The following is a 24421-nucleotide window of genomic DNA, read 5'->3' as shown; positions in this document are numbered from 1 at the left end:
TGCCCGGGATGATGTCCCAGATGAGCGGGATTATGCAGGGCAGCCCGGGGACAATGTCTATCGCACCCATTATTGATTTTTTACAAGGAGTTCGCAGACCTGTACTCCACTGGAGTCTCAGTTCACTCCTACTGAGAATTTCTTGCTGGAGGAGTAGGGTCTATCTCCGGCGAGGGTGCCGGAGACTTAGTCCACCGACAGTAGGACGGGGGGTGGTGCGAAGAAGAAGGGCAGGGGTAGGGGCCGCGGCAAGGGCAAGGGGGTGGCAGGTGAGTTTAGGGGTGGGTCGATACGATATATCGTATCGTGTATCTATCGAAAATATCGATATGAAAGAATTTCATATCGTTATTGTATCGAAAGTTTCGATATATCGAACTTTCGATATAAAAAAATTTCATATCGTTATCGTATCGATATTTCGATATATCATATCGAAATTTGATATATCGTTAAATATCGATATATATCGAAAATTTCGATATATATCGATATATATCGAAAATAAAATATCGACATATATCGAAAATATCGATATATCGAAAATTTTCGATATATATCGTATTTTCGATATAAAACGATATATCGCGATATAAGGAAATTCATATCGTTATCGTATCGAAAACTTACGATACGATATCGTATCGTATCGAAAATTACGATATATCGAAACTTCGCGGGCGGCGGCGATGACTACGGTGGCAGGGGGCGATGAGGAGGATGAGGTACGACGGACCGTCTGGAGTGAGGAGGAGTGTGTGGCCTTGTCGAAGGCTTGGATCAACGTTTGCGATGATCCCATTCGCTCGAGCAATCAGAGAATCGATAACATGTGGAAACGCATCGCCGATGCCTACATTCAATTTAAATTGGCGGATGGAAGGTTTCACACGCCTGAGGAGTGCCGGAAGACATGGGACTGATTAAGGATCTGTTTCCCGATTCGCCGGCCTGTACGAGAACAACTCCCGCATGCTTACCAGCGGCCAAGCCATGGAGGATGCGAAGAGGATGGCACTGCAGCAGTTTCCCGAGCACGGCAAACGCGGACAGTTCAAACACTAGGACTCGTACGTGGTGTTGATGGAGTCGAAAAAGTTTCGGGCGGGTGTTGCCGCTGGCTGGCCGAAGCGGCAGAAGATCAACCTGTCCGGCGACTACAACAGCAGTGTCGGTTCCGCCGACCTCCCCGACGATGCCGAAGATATTCCGACCCCTCCCTCGTTAAACCGCCGCCGTTGCCCGGTTGCGCAAAAGACGACAATGCAGATGTCTAGGGGACGCGCCAGCAGCGGGTCCCAGGAGGTCCAATCGGCAACCCCTACAGCAGCCCAGCCGACCGCCGAGATGTCCTGTATAGCGATGATCCAACATCATACGAACATGATATAAACCATTAAGGAGTGGCGAGCGACCGATGACCCCATACACAAGGAGATGTTGCAGGGAGTCATTGACTTGATGAAGCGTGATTTGGGGATGCCACCCATCGGCGGTGCGGGAGCTTCTGGGGACTCCGATGCCACTGCGACTGGCCTAGGGGACGACGAGGAGTGAGAGGGAGCCGCGTGTGTCGAAGCTCTGGGATGGTTTTTTTTTCTTTGTGAACTATGTAATTTTTTTAAATTTAATTATGCATTTTTTTTAATTATGTATATTTTTTTATTTATATAAAATGTTCGCATTTTTCCATATGTTCGTGTCGAAATTTTATTTACGTATTTATAATTCCATATATAAATTTTTTAATTCCGTATATAAATTGTGAATTTGTGGTGTTGGGATGTCCTAGTGCTCGTCCTAGCGTTAGTCCACTATTATGCAGTGAGAAGTCCTAGTGATGTAGCAGTAGGATGGAAAGTTCTAGTGACATGGCAAAAAATGTTTTGGAAAGTTCTAGTGCTAGTCCATGGAGAACTCGTTGCTATTGTGGATGATCTTATCATTAATGGAGTACAAAAATAGCTTATCATCCGTCTACTTATGATAGTACTTTAAAGATGATCAATAGCTTCACTCGGTATTAGGCCGGCTTAGCAGTTCGATTTTGTCGTGTTCTCAACCCTTTCCGGTTTTTATCCAGACCGATCCTCAAAATCTGTTGCACCGATCTCTTCTTACGTCAACAGCTAATCGACTCCTCCGTTACGCTCTGCAATTGCAGTAAACACCATTTTTCTTGAATCTTCTTTACACTACTAAGCTACCAATCAGGGAGATGGCATCTGCTGTTTGGTCTAGAGCTCTCTTCGCCCGCCGTGTCTTCCAGTCCCTCTCTTCATCTTCATCGCCTTACCCAAAGTCCCGATTCTTATTTTCTTCATTTTCCGCTGTAAGTTCTTTAGTTGCTTCCTATGCTCCTTTGATTGATCCATTTTTCTTCCACTTGTCCCTTTAAGCAGTGTTAATTGATGTTCCAGAGTGGATTTTAGTTGAACTCAGTATTTTATTAGGCAAATCAAGCTTCTTATTATGTGTTTATGAACTAGAGCTGAAGGTTCCTTTTTCTTTTTAATTAATTGTACGTTGTGATGGAAAGATACAAGGTGAATGGCACATTTTCTAGGTCAGTGGATTTAGGGTTTTTTTGTTGAGTAGAATTAGCTTTTCTTGTTTGAATGGGCTTAATACTCTAGCTCTATCGTTAGTATCAGTAACATACCGAATCGAATCTTGGCCTATGGCTTGCAGTTTCAGTATCGTGGCGCTGCAAGTCAATAATTTTCACTTTGCTTATATTTGTATGTATATTTCATTTTGAGTTCTAAGTTTCTTATTTGAAGTAGATGTTAGATCATAGTATACATTTATTTGTTTATCTCTTTTCCCTGGTTGCAGAAGAAACCACTGCACTCATGGTCTGTTTCATCCCATTCGGGATATAAACTTCCAGGATCCATATCTTGCATGTCTTCAGCAGCTGCTGCATCGCAAGCTACATCCTCAGCACAAACCTTGTCAATCAATGATCCTGTTGTTTCAGCTGATTGGCTCCATGCGAACCTACGAAGTCCTAATGTGAAGGTTTGCGCTTTCATTTTTCCCAATTGATCTGAATAGTAGTGATATGTGGAGTATTATTGAACAATTTTAAAGTCTTGGATGTATGTTTGTGTTTCTTTGGCCTCTTTATAAATTTAGATGCTCAACATCCAAGGCATACTATATTCATGTATGCCAAGTAAGAAGTGTTCCTCTCATTTTAGAAAATATTGTAACATCTCCATCAAGGCTTGCTATTGGGACGGAAAGGGTCTCAATGACTATACTATGAAATTAGTTTGTTTCACTCAGTAACTTTTCCTTTTCCTTTAACATTATCATATTCTTAATAAAGAAAGATAATCTTGAGATAAACAATGCCTAACAGATGGTTTAATACCTTTTATTTTCTGTCGTGAATAGTTGACAGATATTTGGAGTCCTCATATCTACTGGTAGTGTTCTTCTGGTGGCATAAAACGGGTCCCCTGACCTCCAGTCTTCACTAATAGTATATTGATAATTGACTTCATTGAGATGCTACCCTTCAAAATTGATTTCAACTTTTCTTGGGACAGTTAGGTGTACCTGAGAAAGATATTACATTTTACATAAGAAACCTCTTCTCCTTATCATTTAATCCAGGTAAATGCAGTGTTATTGATGTTTATTTTCAGGTGTTGGATGGATCTTGGTACATGCCTAATGAAAAGAGAAATCCTCTTCAAGAGTACCAGGTATTGACCTAACTTTGTTGTGTTGCTTTTGCAAATTTCTGCTTGTTAGACTTAGCACCACAAGTGTCATAAGATGTTCATAAATGCATCAATATTTTAGCAGTTCTCAGTTTTCGTCAAATTACATTTGTTAAGAGAAAAGAGGCAATGAAGGCTGGCAACGGCCAACGAACAATAAGAACAGAAAACATAATTTGATACATAAATTGAAACAAAAGATAATCCTCTTACGAGGCCACTCTCTCACAAAGCCCTACGGTAAATTACCATCCTTGTACTGAATTCAAGAATTAACCTTGTTTGCAAACCTATAGGAACTTATTAATAGGACTCTCAAAATACTAAGGAAATAAATAACACATAATTACTGACGCCTAAACTCCGTACATTTAATGTTAAGACTTCTAATGATTAAAGATAGACTTATGGACTTCTAGTTTTCCAACTTCTTGATGCGTATCAACATTACTTTTCTTTTGTGATCCTTGATTTGATCGAGGATTAGTGACTCCTGTTATGTTGCTTGGTGACCTTTTGGAACTTTGTTTTTGAGACTACTATTTCTTTCAACAGGTTGCACATATTCCAGGCGCACTATTTTTTGATGTTGATGGCATATCAGATCGATCAACTAATGTAAGAAATAGGGAAACTATATTCTTGCTAAATATACAAGTTATGAGTGATTCATGTGGACCGATTCATCTTTTCTTCTTCTTCTTCTTCTAAACTATCTTCCATGGTTTAGAAAGAACTTGGTCCCTTAATACTGTGTAGAGTGATTCAGGTTGCTCATATTTGGCCTGACAATGTTTAGTCTTCATTTCTTATTGCTATGAAGATGTAAACCTCATCATCCAGGATTTAGATTGGCAGACCCTTTTGAAGAGATTGATCGATTATGTTTGCTATCTGATATTTTGTATGATGCACCAGTCACCTTTTTCTTTAAAGTCCTTTTGTAAATGGTGTATATAGTTGCCACATATGTTGCCATCAGAAGAAGCTTTTGCTGCTGCTGTTTCTGCACTAGGCATTGAGAATAAAGATGGGCTGGTTGTTTATGATGGAAAGGGGATTTTCAGTGCTGCTCGTATTTGGTGGTGAGTTATAATATTTGGTATTCATAGCAGACCTTTTTGAAATTTACTTGACACATGTTTTTTATTATGTTCAAATAATCATTTACTGTATGCTTTCATTTATCAATAGGATGTTTCGAGTCTTTGGGCATGACAGGGTTTGGGTTTTGGATGGAGGCCTGCCAAGCTGGCGTGCTTCAGGCTATGATGTGGAATCTAGTGCATCAAGTGATGCTATCTTGAAAGCTAGTGCGGCAAGTGAGGCAATAGAAAAAGTCTATAAAGGACAACGGGTCAGTATACCTCATCAGTTAACTTCTACTTTTCACCTGATTTCCCCCCTCTCCAATGTCTGATTTCCACACACTACATCTATACGACTTCTAGTCCTCTTCAGTTTCTAGTTTTGTTGTTGTATGCGTCATAGTTCTACATATCCTTGCTTCTATGATGGCCATATGAACTTGATATATGCAGGTTGGACCAATTACTTTCGAAACCAATTTTAGGCCACATCTCGTCTGGTCACTTGAACAGGTCTGTTTTTCTTATACAGTTCCAGTTTAGAAGTAGCATGAAGATGTGTACCATGCTCTTTGCAATAATTGTCTTAGTGGTATGTTACTCTTTGTTGAATTATTAAAATTCCTTGCCGCGTTAAATGTGTATTCTGTTTGTGAAGGAATACAGATATAAGTAAAACAAGCATTTGGTTCAAACTGTTAAAAATGGTGTATGTTGTCCATGATCAACATTATATTACTGTAGTGTGAACTTAGGTTGTCATCACATGCTTGTTTGTCATTCTCTTTGGTTTGGTTGCAAGCAATGAGATCTTTTTTTGTTTGGTGTTCTTGTGGTAATTTTATAATTTTCATTTGAAGTTATAATTTTTGTGTTGTCTGCAGGTTCAGAAAGATATTGAGGAACATACACATCAGCTTGTAGATGCTCGTTCAAAAGCTAGGTACATTAGCACAAGAAATTGTTCTCTAAGTTACGGATTGGATTTCTGTTGATGATATATAACTTCCTAAATAGTTTCTAATAAAGGTGCACTGAGCTGGTTAAATTTCATATTCATGTTATCTAATTTTAACTTGAGAAAGATTCTTAAAATTTGTGCTCTGATGCATGTCTGTTGTGGGGGAAAAACAATCTGCAGTCATTAGCTTGTAGGGGAATGATCAATCTCTTTCTCATGATTTTATGTCTTACCAAGGTAAAATTTCTGTGCAGGTTTGATGGGGCTGCACCAGAGCCTAGAAAGGGCATAAGAAGTGGTCATGTTCCAGGAAGCAAATGTGTTCCCTTTTCCCAGGTAGTCAATTGTCTGTGTGCGGAATTTATGACCTGTATAAAGTAATTATGATTCTGAAAGCTTTGCCATCACAACTCTTGATAAACGGTATTGTGTCTATTAGTGTATCACCAACAGAAATGTGGAAAATATTTAGTTGCTAAAGTAATGTTGCAAAATCTATACTATATTTCTCTTGGTTATATGGTTCTCTCGATTTTGTACAATTCATTGCCATTTCGCATAATTTGCTTTCATTCTGCGTGTTAAGAGTGAAGATCTTATATACCAGTTTTTTGTGCCGTGTCGGGGTTTCTAATTTCTTGCAGGTGCTGGATAGCTCATCACAGACTCTTCTACCTGCAGATGAGCTTAAGAAAAGATTTGAACAGGAAGGTTAGAAAAACCTATCAATCTGATTTTAGAGCAATATATATCTGTGAATACACGCAGTTTCTCAGGATTTTTCACAAAGTAGTAAACTCTTTGCAGGAATCTCGTTGGATAAGCCTGTAGTAACATCATGTGGTACTGGTGTTACTGCATGTATTCTGGCATTGGTAAGCCCCCTTTCTTTCATCCACATTCCTAAAAGGAGAAAATGAAGTCAGCCGTTAATTTTTCCATTATTGCTAAAGATGATCTTCATTCACATACCTTGTATGTGGATTGGAAATTATTTAATCCAACAGTATACTATGCCAGTATACAGACATATTAAACACATCAAGATTCCACATTTCAGGGCCTTCACCGATTAGGGAAGACCGATGTTCCAGTATATGACGGGTCATGGACGGAATGGGGTGCGAATCCTGATACGCCCGTTGCCTCTACTCAAGAGTAGATACGTGGCTTAAGCTTTTCCATGTGTTATAAATGTGACCAGTAAATGACTGTGATTGTAAAGGATGGCAGAAAATATGAATGTCCAAAGAGTAATTTCCCCCCTATGTGCAAGTAGCAGGTTTTGGGTTCTTGATGAGATGATGCTTATTTCATGAACTTCAGAAAGAGATGGGCTGGAAGTTATGATGATAAATAATTTTTAAACAAGAAATTATGTAAATGACGTTAATTCTCATCGACGAATTGTAACTCTCAGTAACACATTTGAGTTTCTTCGTTTTCCACTCTCTACTTGGCACTTGGATTCTTCAATATCTTTAGTCCAAGTCTACTTACGTTATGGTTATAGTGGTACTTATGGTATATATTTTTAGTTACGATTCAGTTACATATATTTGAAGTAACTTGATCTATAATTATTTTTATACGTATATCATGTAATTTGCATTTTTTGTTTAAGGGATATTGACCTCTAATATCATGAAATTTTCTAAAAGTTGGATTTTGGATTTTTCCCACGAACTTTAAAATTAACAAATAATATTATGAACTTTACCCCGGGTTTGTTTTTTCCACGAATGAAAAAATATCCACAAATAATATTATGATACGGATTTGTTTTCGTAATTTCTCGACAACAATTTTGGGAGCTTCAAGTTTTTCAATTTTTGAAGATAGTTTTTCTTGAAGCACACCCTCCAATATTGTTCTTCAATCTATTAAAATAACATGAATTTTTTCATTCGTGAGAAAAAAAAAACACGGGGTAAAGTTCGTGATATTATTTTCAATTTTAAGTTTGTGGGAAAAACTCAACTTTTTGAAAGTTTCATCAAATTAGATGCCAATATCCCTTTGCTACAAAGTACAATTATTCGGATTGATTATGTAGAAATTAGAGTATGCTAATCTTTTAAATTCTAATTACATGCTCCACTAGTCCACTATATAGTACTAATAAACTTTTATTTTTATAGTAAATATTATCGAATCATTAAAAGTTAGAATGAGATTCTATTTCCTATACTATTTCTTGATGATGAGTAGATGAATGTAGGTATTAATCCTTTTTTGTTGCTAGGCAATTGACCCAAACATAATAATCCTAAATTTATCAAATATTAGTTGTAATTCATAATCAAACTCTTATTTGTTATGGTATGCTAGTTTTTTTATTTAATTGGTGAACTAGGTGTATAAAGTGGAGTACAAAATTACAAATAATAGTCTTTTGACTTTTCATAAAAGAGTATTCTTGAAACGAAGTAAATAAGAACATCAAGATCGTGTGGCCTAATGGATAAGGCGCTCGCCTCCGGAGCGGGAGATTGTGGGTTCGAGTCCCATCACGATCGATTTTCATTCTTCTCTCTTTTTTTGTGTGAAATGAATAAACAATTACTCTTGTTCTCCTTATGGACCTTATCTGCTTATTAATTTAAGTTTATGATTGATCTGCCACCTTCGTTTTTAAGCCTTATATTTACTTAAATATTATATTTTCAAGTTCAATTACATATATATAAAAAAAAATTAGCCGAGCCATAGTGTTGAGAATCTGCAAAATGCTTCAAGATTTAAATTCAGTCATGCTGCTACATGTGCACAGAAAAAGGGAACATTGCTGCTGATTATTTATCATATTATGCTTATATGGTCCACAATGACTTTAATGTGCTGGAGAATCCCCCACAAAGATTAATATTTGGCTTCTACATCATAAGTTAGGTGTTCCTTATATTTGTTACTTTTTTCCCGAGCTATGCCCGTTTTTTTCTAAACAAAATAACACTTAATCATAAGTTCATAATACATACTAATGTGGTTCAAATTCTGTACATAAACTGACGGTGGAGTGACAAATCTGTAGCAAAAATTGTTATAAGTAATGAGCGATCGCACAACCAATCTATCAACAAGCAAAGACAAGATTGACGTGGTTCGATCATAATGATCTACATCCATGGGCAAGGAAAAACTCTTGATATTAATCTTGATTACAAATGTGTGTGTAAACACTTAAGAACACACAACAAACATCCCTCACTTCTAATCTAACTCACCGGTGAAATAATAAAGTGTAGGGTCGTGTAGTTGATGATCTATTGTTGAAGCACTCAGTGATAGTGGAACGAATGAATGCTTGAAGACACCGAAGTCACCCTTTATACTCCTCGGCTCAGCTCAACACACATGCCTACCGCATCTTCACGAGCCAACGGTTTTAACCACCTCCACTCAATCTTGGTCGTTGATCAATTTGATTAGATCAATTCATGTTACCTCTCTTTATGTTAATACAAATTTGCAGGCATCTTGATCGCCACAAGAGGTTCATAATTGCCATGGATGCAACTTTTGGAATGGAATACTTGCATTCGAAAAAAATAGTGCACTTTGATTATAAGTGTGATAATTTGCTTGTTAACTTGAAAGATCCTTCAAGACCTATATGTAAGGTTGTCTTGGGAACTTATTTTCTATATAAATGTGATAAATGATTAATTTTTCAGATAGGAGAATTCAAAGTAATCCACTAGTGTTATTGCAGAGCATAATAATCTTTATTGCCAGGTTCCATGCTTTCACTGATCAAATTTTTATGTTGCAATGCAATTTATTAGGTAGGAGATTTCGGCTTATCCAAAATAAAACGAAACCCCTTGGCGTCTGGGGGAGTGCAGGGAACTCTTCCATGGATGGCTCCATAGCTCCTTAATGGAAGTAGCACTAAAGTATCTAAGAAGGCCAGACCTCACTATATCCAAGTTTATAAGTAGAAACTGATGCTATATTTTCTTAAGAGCATCTCCGGTGGCGCCCTTTCTACTAGGACTTCCACTAGGACTTCCCACAAAAACTTCCTGCCACGCCATCACTAGGACTTCCCATTCCACCGCCACATCACTAGGTATTCCCCTGCACTAGGACTTCCACTAGGACTTCCCGCAATAAATTAAATTCACAATTATTCAATTTACGGTATTAAAATTTACGGAATTAAAATGTCGACAAGACCTATTTATAGAGTTTTTTTTAAAAAAAAAATTAATTTTTTGTCGGACGTCCGACCCCACGCCACAGTGGTGGACGTCCGCCCGCCCGTCGGTCGGATATCCGAGCCCATCCGACGGGCGCACGGGACGTCCGTGTCCTACCATTTTCCTCACTACGGCGGACGTCCGATCGGACTTCCGCGATGTCCTACCGCGACGTCCGCCGTATGAGATGCTCTAAGCCTGAAACTATTTTGGATTCTTCCTACGAATTCCCAGTGGATTGTGAAAGTGAAGCTTTTGTTTTCAGAACAACGGAAATGTTATTCTACTAAGCAGTTGAATAATCTTTGTTCTGTGTAGTTGTGATATAAAAGTAGTGATTTAACCTTCTGACATGTTGATGTTTTTTCTTTTGGGATTGTCTTGTGGGAGATACTCACCGGGGAGGAGCCTTATGCCAACATGTACTACAGTGCAATCATAGGTTTGTAATCTTATTCGTTAAAGTGATATAATTCACTAGAATAATTACCTGTAAGTCTGTAACCTTTAATGGTTGATCCGTTGTAATATACTTGTTGTTTATTCTGTACATGCATGTTTCTGCATATCTGAGAAAAAGTCCCCCGTCAAAAAGTTTGCATGTAATACAGGAACATAGATTTGTTCGTGTTCTGGCTCATTGGTAACATTATTTTCGTGCTTGCAGGAGGCATCGTGAACAACACATTGAGGCCTATCGTTCCAAGCTACAGTGATTCAGAATGGAGAAGATTAATGGAGGAGTGTTGGGCCCCAATCCATCTCTGAGACCTTCCTTTACTGAAATAGCTAGTCGGTTACGTGTAATATCTTCTTTTGCCCAGACAATAAAGAAGGCATCTTCATAGTCACTCGTTGTTGATTTTATGAGTTTACTAGTGAAGTTTAGATTATTCATTCAACTTTCCGGCTATATCCATATATCAATCAGTGTTTGTTGCAAAGATTGTCCAACTAATGTAGTCATAGGGGAGTGTTATATTGCTAACTCATAACTTAATTGCTAACTACAACTAAATAATAGCCATTAGATATTCAAATTAAGGGCTTAGATCATTAATCGCTAAATGTCAATACGATCAACGAAAAACGTCAATAAGGCCATAAGATTAATTCCAAAAAATATCAATAGGGGTATTAATATCAATTAACTACATGTTTAGTTATAACCAACTTTTAAAATAAATCCAAAAACTTAAAATTCATATAACATATATCAAATTAAAGATAATTTCATAAAGATTCCAACGATATCATACATGCATATGTTCCGACGTCAAAATTTGAAATTTTTTTTGAAATTTTTTAATCTTTTCGTACAAACAGAAATGTCAACAAACTATATAAAATATGTCAATATAATACATGTATAAGCAATGGGTTAACATTCTTAAAGCATTGTGTTGACATTCTCAAAGCATTGTGGTGATATTTTCGGAACACTATATTGACATTTTCATCCAAAACCCTAATTTGGAGTTTTTTTTTATCTTTTTCGATTTAATTAATAAAAATGAAAATTACACGTGGCAAATTGTAGACCACACGTTTTCTAAAATCCTATGGCCTTAAATTAGTTGTAGTTAGCAATTAAATAATGAGTTAACAATTGATCAATTTTAGTCCTAATATATGAACATAGGGAAAATATAAGGGCAAATTGCCCAAAAACAACAAAGTTTGGCCATGTTATGTAAGTTTCAAAATCTACCGCTAATATCATGGCTGATATTTTCATAATTTTGTCATAACTAGAATTTATATTGTCCCATGTTTCTAAAATTATAGACGTAGGTGTTTTCAATTGATGACGTGGCACTCTAGGTAGTGCAGACGTGTCAAATGTATTAATGTCATTAATGTAACTGCTGGAAAAATCATAAGTTTTGATCAAATCTATATCTATATCTATATATATATATATAAAGCCCCAATTTTTTTGGGCCCATTTTTCCCGCCTAACTTAATGAAATTCTTGCTAACCATACTACATACTTCATGAGACATATATTATCAAATATTATTCCAAGTAATACTCATTTTACAGCAAGATAGGCAGATGTGTCAGATTATATGAGAACTATAAATTGATCATTCCAAGACAAATAAATATCCAACAGCTATCTAACAAAAACAAGTAAACATCCACTAATTATCTTGCATAACATGAAGTAGACTGAAGTTATATTTCAGATTCCATGCTTTGCCTCTTAGATAAGACAACTTCTACAATTTCTGTACTTGAAAAATTGGTTGATCATTATATACCCTACAAAAAACAATAAGAACGGTTATAGAATAATAAGACCAAACAAATTTCTCACAAAATGCAAACAATTAACATCTGCATAACAAATAATAATACTGCCACAAATTGCAACAAAACCTAGAACATTTGAAGAACAAGTACCTATTACACATGAATATTGACAGATAATAACTTATTAAGTTTATTGAAATCTGATATTTGATTGACTAATATCAATATTTAAAATAAATCTAAAGAAATATGAATTCAGTAGGTTAACTCTCATGTTTAGATGTCCACACCTATAACTAACTTTTGCATAATAAACAGTAAGGCCAGATGTTGCAGCAAAACCAAAAACATATCAAGAACCAATGAGTATTAGATATGAATACAATGAAAAATAAAATTAATTTCAATTATCCAAAGGATAAATTTACTATCTGGTACAAATGAATAATAATAACAAATTAAAATAAAAAATTGTACAGAAATTCAAATTTTAAATTTACTATAAATAGAACAGAATGCAGAGATAAATGCTTTCACTAATTGGTAGAGAGTAATAAGAAATGTACATACCTAATTTTAATTTACTAACATATTCATATATTTAAAAATAAAGAGTGAACTACACAAATGGTCCCTGGACTATGGGTTTATCTCGCCCATAGTCCCTGGACTTTAAAAATATCGCCAGTAGTCCCTGGACTAAGGGTTTATCTCGAAATTGGTCCTTTTGGCTTTTTTTGGTACGAAAATACCCTTTGATATTATTTTGGGGGGTTTGGGCAATTTGGTCTTTTTACACTTTTAACATTTTAAATCTGCTATTATTTTAGTTATGTACTAACTTTGATATTATTTCAAAATTATCATTCTTCTTCCATTTTGTTATCCTTCACTGAATTTGTTTTTTTAATTTCAATATTAGATTTAATTTTACAAAATTTTAAATTTTATTTTTTAAATATCAATAAATTTTTTTAATTATAAAAATTATTAAATAGCAAAAATTAATAGTTATAATCAATATTTGATAGTGTATAGTACTATGTAATCAATAAGGTATGACAACGCCTTAGTTTTAATCAATATTTAAATATCTTTAATCATAAATAGATTATATAACACAATTTATTCTGAAATAAATATGCATCTAATGTAAGACTAATATAATTTTTGTTTATTAATTTGAAAACAATCAAAATTTACTAGAAAATATCAACAAAAATACTCCTATATAAAATATTAAGTAGGATCAAATTTTTAGTCAACTTTATAATATTTAATCACAAGCAATTATAACAACCGAACGGAGGCTAAATAGAATAACTCTTATTTTTCCATCATGATTAATATTATTTTTCTGTACTTCTTCAATTCAATTGAATATTATATTAAATAACAAAAATTAATAGTTTTAATCAATATTTATAATGTCCATGAATTAATAGTTTTCATTAAAAAATTTATTAATATTTAAAAATCTAAATATTAAATTTAATTTTATAAAATTAAATCTAATATTGAAATAAAAAAAAATTCAGTGAAGGATAACAAAATGAAAGAAGAATGATAATTTTGAAATAATATCAAAGTTAGTACATAACTAAAATAATATCAGATTTAAAATGTTAAAAGTGTAAAAAGACCAAATTGCCCAAACCCCCCAAAATAATATCAAAGGGTATTTTCGTACCAAAAAAAAGCCAAAAGGACCAATTTCGAGATAAACCCTTAGTCCAGGGACTACTGGCGATATTTTTAAAGTCCAGGGACTATGGGCGAGATAAACCCATAGTCCAGGGACCATTTTTGTAGTTCACTCAAAAATAAATCTCAAGAAAAATAAGTTGGCAGGTACACACCTTAACAACTGGACAAGTACATACTAATTGTCTTTAGTCCAGAACTAAGTTTTACATGACAAATAATAAAGGCAAAAGTTGCAGCAAAACCTAAAACATCACTAAATCTGAAGTTAAACTATGAGCTCAACAAAAACAGTGCTTATTACACATGATTCTATTGAAAAACTAATTTTAATCCAATTATCCAAAGGATATATGTAAAATCATATTCAAATTCAAATTTCAAAAAATAAGCTAAAGCACACACACTCCTCTATATATAGAACAAAAGATAAGGAACAAATGCACTCACCATTTCAGATTCTATTTTCCAACAATGCCTCTGTTTACTTTGCTCAAAGATCTTCAACCATATACTTCCAAGTGGGTAATCAAAACTAGATGTGTTAGAGCATATGATGTTTCTGCAGGAAGCAACAAGACAAATATAAGCTCCCTTGATTGTGTTCTTGAAGATAAGAAGGTATGCATCTAACTTTACAGTTTTATTATCAGTAATGAGATATTCTAAATTCTACATATTTTTATTGCAGGGGAATCAGATTCATGCAAGTTTGCCACGTGATATAATGCATAAATTCAAAGACCAAATCAAAGAAAACAAAGTGTTTTGTATTCGCAATTTCTTTGTGAATAGAAATCGTGTAACAAACAGAGTCACTACAAACGAACACCGTCTATTTATGAACACAAAAACTGAAGTTCTTGAAGTGGAAGACCTGAAATTTCCAGAACATGTCTTCCAGTTCAAAAATTTCAAGGAAGTGGCAGAAATAAAAAGAATTGATAAGGAGCCACTATTTGGTAGAATTCCTTTTACATTTCGTGATTTTTGTTAAAGCTTTATACAAATTATATGCTAATTTTATTTATTTATTAACACAGATATAATAGGTGTTGTGGTGGATATTGGAAATGAGGTGACACAAGGAAACTCTAAACTCCTAGAGTTGCAGATCATGGATAAGTAAGACCTCTTTGCTTAGATATATGTTTTAACCAAATACTAAGTAACATATTAAATTTTCTATAACTAGGCACAAGAAAATTTATTGCACATTGTGGGGAGAACATGTAGACTCTTATTTACATCAAATGGAGACTTCTAAAAATGAAACCATTCCAATTATAATTGTGAGATTCTGCAAGGTCAACATGTTTAAAGGTAATGATTTGATTTGTATAGCAACATATAGCATTTATAATATATCACAGAAACTATATATTTTGTATTCCAATATTTATATGATAAAATGCAGGTGAAAACAGGGTTGAAACATATTTTAATGTCTCCAATGTGCTACTAAACTTGGACTGTAAAGAAGTACATGATCTACGCAAATGGTAAACAAACACTTAGTAGAAAAACATTTTATAGACACAAGTTATGAAATCTATTCTAATAACCATATCACGTAGGATTTCTGGAGATGCAAGGATTAGTCTTACCAAACACAATGTTGGAAAAATTATCAAAAAGGCTCTTGATGAATATGAGGATCTAAAAATAACAAGTCTTGAGGATGTACTATGCTTAGAGGTTCTTTGCAATATAACTTATACATTTGTATTATTCTAATTCTAATTGCATAGTAGATAAAAAAATTATTATGTAATTAAGTTTGTTGATGCATGGACACAAGAAGGAAACTACTGGATTTGTGGAAAGATAGAGACTGTGCTACCTCACTATGGGGAATGGTTCTATTTGTCATGCAAAATATGTGGCAAAAAAGTTGATAAAAAAGGAGAACAGTACTACTGCAACAAATGCACTAAACACTATCATAAAGCAATTGAAAGGTACTATCTCTTTTAAAGCAGTTTATCTGTTACACATTAGTATTTCAAAAGAGAACAACTAATAAAATTGTTTATTACAGATATAGGTTTGTTGTTAATGTAGTAGATTCAACCTTAAAATTGATATGGGACAGAGAGAGTCGCCAAATGATGGGAAAAAAAGTTGGAGAGGTTGTACTAGCAGATAATGAGGTATATAAATATAAATACATATATCAGTTTTAAATAACAATAATTTAGGTTTGTAAACCAATATTTTTTATTGAATAAAATAATTTTATTTTCAGGTAGGAAAAGAGGTGTAATACCCGCACCTTTATTATCTTTTCGTTATGTTCATGTCGAACTAGAGATTTATTTCTCTCTTGTTTTCGTTGTGATATGAAGTTCATTACATTTCGTTAATGCTTAACGTCGTAATTTGTAAAATAAAGATTTAAAGATAATTGGATGAACAAAGAAAACAAAACAATGTATATATAATAGAAATAAATGAAAGTGTACAAGGATATGAAGATGTATATCCCAAGACCCGGACTAAAGGTGTTCGAAAACATAGGACATTAACCTATATGATCATCACATGTATGAAATTGTTGAAGAAAATACGGGATACTATATTATTACGAAGGAATGCTACTGGGCCTCGCTCCACCAGCCCAACCTTCGAGAAACCACGGCCCATGTCCGGTCAGCCCATCGAGCCCAGGGCAGCTGGCCCGCGTCTCGAAGCAGACGCAAGGCAGCCAAGCCTTTTCTTTCACCTACAAGATAAGTAAAAACAGGTTTAATGACTAAGAACAAAAGGAAATAAAAGGGCTACTAATTGAAGAAAAGAAACAACACCTCTTTTCAACAAGAGACTAAGGACTCGCCTAAACAAGAAAAAAAAAAGAGCCTATACTCTTCGCTTTTGCAGTTAAACTGCACTTCCTCCAAGTACCACCTGCCACCATCAAAACAATTACTAAATCAAGAAGTACTTCCCTTAAGCATAACACCAAAATTCTTAATTGAAAGTGAGAGAGTACAAGAGCAAAGGGGGATTTGCTGCAGGATAACAACAAGAGGTACGACAGCCATTATTTCTTCACAAGTACTATCTCACAAACAGCCAACCAATGTGAACAAAGAGCCAAAGAATGCAGATTCGATTTCTGCCATATCTCAACAAACTGCAGCAGCAGCTTATATAAATGTCTTCCCCTTCAATACTTGTTTCCCTTCACCACTCACCACTTCCCTTACTTCACAACAAGGAGTTCCAGAGTGGCAAGTGATCTTGGAAGAGTTAGGAGCAGAAGTTTTGTAAGAGGATAGCTACTGCAACAAGAGGTATAACACCCTCTCTTCCCCACCATACTTATAGAAACATGAAAGCACGAACATTTGAGAACAAGTAGGCACGGCATATTAGAATTTCCAAATCTTAAGTAGCTTTCGAGATACAGTAGGCTTAAGATTTGCTTTTAGCAACTTTCATAATAATCAAAACTCCTTCCAATGAACTAAACTTCCCCCAAAATCACAACTTTAAAGAACTTTAGCCAAGATTCTCTAACATCATAGAGGACATGCTCCAAAATGGAAATCTAGAATAAAATGTAAACTAAGGACTTAAATACGAGACTTAGCTTAGAAGGGCTGCCCGGCAGCGACGGAGCCCGGAGGATCACCGCGGAGCAGCAGCTGTCGCTCCCCGAGCCTTGGACGGCGATGACGGATGCTGCCGCGGAAAAGCGGCGAGGCCTCAGCCGCGTGGCAGCAACGGCACCAGCTCGTCGTCGTTCCAGGGCTGGCGGCTGGCTGGAGGTGCTGCACTGTTGTGTAGCAGTCGAGAGGGGGAGTCAAGGGGGCGATGCCTCCTCTCTGCTGCTGGACTCGCCGAGGACGGGAGCGTGAGCCAGAGGCAACAGACGTGAGTCTCCGGTGAGTGTCGTAGCTGCCTCGCGAAGGGGGCAGCGGCGAATGGCAACGAGCGGCGAATTCGCCGGAGACCGCAGGGGAAGATGAGAGGCGCTGCTTCTCGATCCTTGTAACTTAGAGAGAAGAGAGGGACGCCGCCGGAGGCAGCGGCGAGAGGCGGCGTGAACAGAGGCGCCGCCGGATTTCTCTTCAAAGCTAGGGTTGGGTGTGTTGTTGAATTGGGGATTTTGTGATTTATGGTAGAGAGAGGCCGATGGATTAGTGATAGAGTAGTTGGGTTTCCTTTTTTTAGTTGTTGGGCCTCTTGTTTTATTTTTATGTTTGGGCTAGTGATAGTATTAATTTGGGCCACTAATTTAATTAGAGTATGGACCAAGATTAAATAATTGGGCCGATGACTTTTTTTTTTGTTGGTTTGGAATTTAATTTAAGGACTTGAGTCGGAGCTCAATTAATTATTTCGAATAATTTATCCAGTTTCCGAAGATGGAAAAATGTTAAAGTAAGATGTGAAAGCCGACCGGCGACGCCCCGCGACGCACCTTAAGAAAATTCAAAGAAAAGATTTGACAAGGGATTTTATTTAAAGAATCCATACATTATTAAATGCTCAAGTTTTTGTTTTCGAGAAAAATAGAACTTTCCGGATCTTAGCTTAAGTGCTCGAATAATTAATATTTGAGAACTTTTACGCTAACAATAAATAGACCTCGGATTTATTTTAGTGCTTGAATAAATGGCATAGGAGGTAACACCCTCTAGTTAAGCATTTGGTTTAAATTAATTAAATCTACTGATTTAATTAATATTCAAGAATTCTATAACCTTTCTAGAAAATTTTAAGGAAAAGAACAAAAGAGCACGCACTTAGGATGCATCCACGTTTAAGCTTAATTGATTTATCAAAGTCTAATTAAGTATTATGTTATTTCCTAAAGGGGCGTCTACGAACGTCATCTAAGGCCAAGTTAAGGAAATTACGGAAAGAGCTTTAGCTTTTGAGGTGGGCATTCTTTTAAAACGTGTTTTTAGTATGAAAATGTGATTCTTTGCTCAAGTATGTTGTCATGCCATGTTTTGTTTTATGATTACCTATCTGCTTGGCTATGCCAATTCAAGTTAAATCGAATTCGGGTCCCAGTAGGGCCGCAAACCCTATTCGGACTAGTGTACACATAAGGGGACCGTGAGCTAACAAAAGGGGTTGGCCGGTCCAGTGACCGTCGTGGAATGTGGCCACATTCCCGGTTCACACAAGGTTCAGATATGGTATATCTATGTTACGTGATTGCGCAATCAAAATCTTTACTAAAGGAAAAGTATTTAGTGACTCGGGTCCTTTAAGTAAAACCCCGTGATCACTCAACTGTGGCATTGACAATTAAAGATAGAACTATTTTTGGCAATGTGCCCACTGAGTATATCAAATACTCAGCCCTGCATGTTATTTTTCAAATGTGCAGGTTGAACGTGGACGAGCAGGCGAAGGTGTTGGGACAAGCATATTAAATAAGTAGTTAGGTAGCCCAAAGTAGCATGTCTTCATACGTGCTATTTTGTCTTGGACTCTTCCGCTGCAAACCTAGAATTATGTGCTAGAAAGCTATGAACTTAGTCTTGATACTCTGAACACGTTTTGACTATGTACTCATATGCCTTTGATACTATTGATTTAAGTGATTTCATCCTTTTTATGTTGTCCCTTGATTATTGAGAATTGTTTAGTCGCGAAATAGCTACGCTCACTAGCACTAGGGAGTTGTGGTCGTGACAAGAGGACTTCATACCATCAGAAAATGAAGATAAAATCCTTGGAAAAACTTTTCTATTCAAAATTATCCTACGTAATGACATGGAATACAGAGTGAATTACCCTTTTAGTGTTATCAAAATATGCACTATACCACATGTAATAGAGAAATATGTGCCAACATCTCTTATATCACAAAATACTGAAGTAGGAGAATCAAGCTTAAGTTTCAGTGACCTTCTCTTTGGACCAGACATTCTTAATGAGGTATATATTCTCAAATACAAAAAATTTATATAATAAACATTTCAAAGGGTAAACATAATTTTTGGTTGTTGTATTGGCAGATGGGAGATGATGGCATGCATAAACCAGCTGCATCAACTAAAACATGTGCAAAAGGTGAAGAATGGATTATGAAAGCATCACTCAAAAGAAACTTGGAGGAAGATTTCGATAATTGCATGCAGGAAAAAAAGCTTAAGAGTAATAAAGAGCAGGAGGCTTGAAGATTGATGCTTAGGGTTTAAAATCAAGAAAAGGCCAATCCTTTTGTCTTTTGGATCTGATGTTTTATTAAAAGCATTAGACTGTAAATAGAGGGCATTAGTATTATTATCACTTAGATGCAGTGAATGCAATTAAGATTTCGATATTTAGTATGTGGAATATAAACAATGTCTATTAGTATTTTAGTTTCAAATGCTAAATATAATTTAAAACTATTTTTTTATATCAAACTAAAACTACAATAATTTTATAAAAGCAGAATTTAAGGGGACAAACAATCACTATATCTACTAACTAAATAAAATAAATATTATTTAATGTAGTTAATTAATTAATACACTTAGGTATTGTGTAACATCTAAACCTTGAAATAATGCAGTACATAAGAGAAAAGACAACTCAATCAATAATAAAAGAAGTTGATTATTTATTAATAAAATAAGGTGTAGTAATTTATTTACTAATACACTAAGGTGTAGTGTAACATCCAAAAGTGGAACTAATGCAACACATAAAATAACAGATAATTCAAACAGATATATAAATAACATGTTGTGAAATAAAAAAATAAACATTTTAAAAACATGCAGTACATAAGATTATAATACAAAAAAAGTTTGAAAGCAAAAATAATCCAACACATGATAGAAAAGAAATAATATAAACAATTAACAAATAATCTTAATTCTTAAAATTACAAGCATACATATGGACTAATTACTAAAATTTAAGTGGACTCTATATTCACCTAATAAAAGCAGATATATGCAGATTTTTTGACCATCAGTTATCTAACAAGTTAGAAAGTTGTTTAAAATTGAGTTAACTCAATATTACACTAAAGAAGCACTCATTGACCAATGGTTATTGGTCTCTTTTAATAAAGTTGCATTGTTAACCGTGATATGTGATAAACCCTAACTAATACCTATATCAACTCATAATTACATGGTGATTACAATTAAAATTTAAAATATTATTTATCAGTGGACAAACATAAATACTCTCAGAAGAAGAATTTTTAAATCACACAGAAGACTCACCACTCAGTTAATCATTTAGATATTATGCTACTCCTTTATTTCGTAATAATAATACTATTACTGAGTATGTGCATATTTGTTGTTAACAGAAATTAAAGATTGTTGAAGAAGACAACATAGGCCACACTCTGCAACCAACAAATTATTTGCTTTGATGTCAAAGAAGACAAGCACTATGAAAAGGCTTACAAAATCTACAAAGCTTACTTCATCTATTGAAGCCCAAACACAAAACAAGACTGGCATTTTCAATATATGTTTTAAGCTTTGTAAAATGAAAATTATGCAGTTAGGAAGAAGTTTAAGACATACCTAATGCAGCATATTAACCTGAATTCGGATGAAAATTGATACTGATCGTTTTCTTCTCTGGTTTCACTTTAAGCTGCATATATGTAGTTTGATGTCAATACCTACATGTTAAAGAAATAGTTCCCTAATAGAGAGTAAATATTAATGGGTAGAAGGAATAAGAAACTTAACTTATTGATACAATAGTTTGTATGCACTGCAAATTTGTCTCCAGATCATCTTTTCGGCGTTGTTTCAATCCTAAAGACTAAAGAGATATAGATTAGATTGAGGTAGACATCTATATGTGCAAAATCTTCGAAAAAATTTAGAATGCAACTGGAGATTCAAAAAATGATTAGTATTTCACAGAAATTCTTAGCGGAATGAGCATACTTTACATGCCCATATAAATCACAGCTAAAATACGACTGAACTTCCATCACATAATCAAGGAAGCCCTAACAATAGTTGTAGATTTATGCTTAAATGTTAGATCTACAGCCGCAAATAATGTAGAGAAAAGTACAAAAAAAAAATTCTTAGGTAAAAATTACAGATCTGGAGTATGAATGTTAGTTCCTAACCATTGAGGGGCAGGAAATTGGCTATTCCATCATTTCTGTAAAAAAATCAAACTATAAGAAAAGCTTAAAATTTCAATATAGATCTAAATGTGATGCGCTCCAGTCACGCTAAAAATCGAAGTTAACATAGATATATGGTTATAAGGTAGATCTAGAACCGAGATTAGTGTAGGATGACCTCTTCTTCACAGATCAGGAGCATTTTTATGGATTCCTACCCATTGAGGTGCAGGAAATAGCCAGTTCCATTATTTCTGATTAAAAAAAATCGAAAACTATAGAAAAGCTTCAACTCGATTGTTCTTAAAAATAAGCAATCTGGGTTAAGCTTTGAATACTATTTTAAAATAAATCTAACAAAAACAAAAAAGGATGCATTTCATATAGAGTGAATGTGAATATTGCAAAAAGACATATTAACAAACAAATAGAGAATGCGTTTGATTTGAGCACTGGAGAAAATATGAATTGATTTTATAGATGAAGATAAATTTAGGGTTTGCTCATATTAATGAGCATTTATTTTGTGGGCTTTTGGTAGATGTGGCGTTTTTTATTCCATTAGGGTTTGCTCATATTAATGAGCATTTATTTTGTGGGATTTTGATAGATGTAGCGTTTTTTAGTCCATTACTAGACCAAAAATTGTTTGCATTCACTACTCTCTCATCATACATATCAAATAGAAGTAGTATATATAATATTTTGGGGAAGGATCCTATGCTAACGGAGGAATTCACAACACCCTTCCCATTATATTTTCCATTTTCCTTTTTTTTTTTGACATGTCAATTAATTAAAATAACAATAATATTCAGTGTTTTGATTTATAATTAGTTATTTTTATTCTTTTAGTTTTTTGTTGTTTTTGTGCACGTTTTTATTAATTATATATCTTTACAACATGTCTATTGCAGAAAAAATATATTATTGTGTATATAGTTGTTATTACTATAATTTAGCTTATATAAAAAACATTAACTGATGTCAAATTTGAAAATTAGAGTTTATTGTTATATTAATAAATTAATCAAATCTAATGTGGGAGGAAAAGTGTAAGGGGGAATAGATATTTAATGTAAGAGAAATTAAAACAAAAAAAAGAGAGCATTGGTTTTGTGTTGGCGGCGGCGGCGATTTGGTTGTTGTGTGGATTTTCCGGCAGATTGTCGTGGATGCATCGGTAAGGTTTCATGGAACGGCGCCAACAAGTGTGTTGGGAGAGAATAGCTTTTATATGGTTGTATAGACTATGGTTTTGATCTCAAGTGTATTAGTTAAATTAGTTATAGTCTAATTAATTCAATTAATTTCGTACTAATCTAATGTAATATATTTAGGCTCATTATTTGGCCTTTTTAATGTAGATGGGCCAATTTAATAAATAGGATTGGGCTATTCTTATTATTTTTTGGGCATGTGTTTTAATTTTTATTGGGCCGTTTAATAGTGTTTTGGACTTTATAATTCTTATATAATTATATTTAATATTTTGGTATTTAGCTCTAATATTTTATTTTTATTATATTTTTGAAATCTATGTATTTAATATTTTATATTTTAATATGAATAATTTATGCCTGAATGAAGGTATTTTATTCATAATATGATGTAATTAGGTACATATAGTTTTCAACATTTTGGTTAAAACTTTTGACATTTTTGTTCTTATTCAAGAGTTTTATAACTAAGGACTATTTTCCAAAACCTATAATAAGAATATTTTGGTTTTGCTTAAGTTTTATTTGAACTATTCTATTAAATTTTTATAGTTAATAAGAATAATTTGGTTTATAGAAGTATTTCTTGAATTATTTTTTTTTAACTCAAATGTACTAATATTTTTTTTTGAAGCTTATGTTGGTGGATCCGTTGAAAGTCCTATTATTATAAGTGATGTTGTTCGTGATGAACTTACGGAAGAGAGCACTATTGTTTCGTCTTCATTGTATCAATGTGGAGGTATTTTTTATTTCTATTAAGATTTAATTTTATTATTTTTTTATTTATGTAAATTTAATGCATATGGATATACTACATTGATAACTATTTGTATTGTTTATCTTTTTTAATATTATTATAATAATTGAAAATTAAAATTATTATATTGAACCATTTCATTGCTCTTAACTTTTTTTAGTTTTTGTTTTCTATTTTTAATTGTATATATGTTAATAGAAGTACAAATTTAATGATATACTATAATTTTTTATTTGTAGATTATTGGGATATTGGTGATGGTTTGTTCTCCTGTTCGCATTGTGGTGCATTGTTTTGGTATGAGGAACGTCTTGGCAAACCGAATAAACCCAAGAGTCCGAGATATTCCCTTTGTTGTATGAATGGGAATATTGAGCTTCCTTTGATGATAACTCCTCCCGAAGTTTTATTGCGTTTG

General features: G+C 34.3%; 1 protein-coding gene, 2 long non-coding RNA genes and 1 other non-coding gene across 6 annotated transcripts; 2 read left to right on the top strand and 2 right to left on the bottom strand.

Moving 5' to 3' along the window:
- Window positions 1-2007: 2007 nt before the first annotated feature.
- Window positions 2008-7262, top strand: LOC125194515 (thiosulfate/3-mercaptopyruvate sulfurtransferase 2-like). 2 transcript variants are annotated; one of them, XM_048092778.2, is made up of 12 exons: window positions 2008-2332; window positions 2839-3024; window positions 3660-3719; window positions 4293-4355; window positions 4698-4822; window positions 4932-5094; window positions 5279-5338; window positions 5710-5768; window positions 6041-6122; window positions 6431-6497; window positions 6580-6661; window positions 6847-7262. In XM_048092778.2, the coding sequence occupies exons 1-11, from the start codon at window positions 2219-2221 to the stop codon at window positions 6615-6617; spliced, it is 1017 nt and encodes a 338-aa protein (XP_047948735.1). In that variant the 5' UTR covers window positions 2008-2218; the 3' UTR covers window positions 6618-6661; window positions 6847-7262. The 2 variants fall into 2 exon arrangements, with proteins under 2 accessions (XP_047948735.1, XP_047948734.1); XM_048092777.2 differs by having other exon boundaries at window positions 2011-2332; window positions 6594-6661.
- Window positions 7263-8232: 970 nt separating this feature from the next.
- TRNAR-CCG (transfer RNA arginine (anticodon CCG)) lies at window positions 8233-8305 on the top strand. Its single transcript has one exon. It is a non-coding gene; the product is annotated as a tRNA-Arg (tRNA).
- A 3729-nt stretch (window positions 8306-12034) lies between these two features.
- Window positions 12035-22439, bottom strand: LOC148928672 (uncharacterized). 2 transcript variants are annotated; one of them, XR_016137549.1, is made up of 3 exons: window positions 21629-22439; window positions 21458-21530; window positions 12035-12260 (listed from the first exon to the last, which is right to left on the bottom strand). It is a non-coding gene; the product is annotated as an uncharacterized LOC148928672 (long non-coding RNA). The 2 variants fall into 2 exon arrangements; XR_016137550.1 differs by lacking the exon at window positions 12035-12260 and adding an exon at window positions 14405-14517.
- On the bottom strand, window positions 16368-20291 carry LOC148928673 (uncharacterized). The gene is made up of 2 exons (XR_016129022.1): window positions 16763-20291; window positions 16368-16680 (listed from the first exon to the last, which is right to left on the bottom strand). It is a non-coding gene; the product is annotated as an uncharacterized LOC148928673 (long non-coding RNA).
- Window positions 22440-24421: the final 1982 nt, after the last annotated feature.

This window comes from Salvia hispanica, chromosome 4 (assembly GCF_029641045.1).
Source record: "Salvia hispanica isolate PSC_SH4W2 chromosome 4, Shi_PSC_v1, whole genome shotgun sequence".
NCBI lineage: Eukaryota > Viridiplantae > Streptophyta > Magnoliopsida > Lamiales > Lamiaceae > Salvia > Salvia hispanica.
Note: the sequence above shows the minus strand (reverse complement) of the source record. Positions and strands in the feature narration are given on the sequence as shown.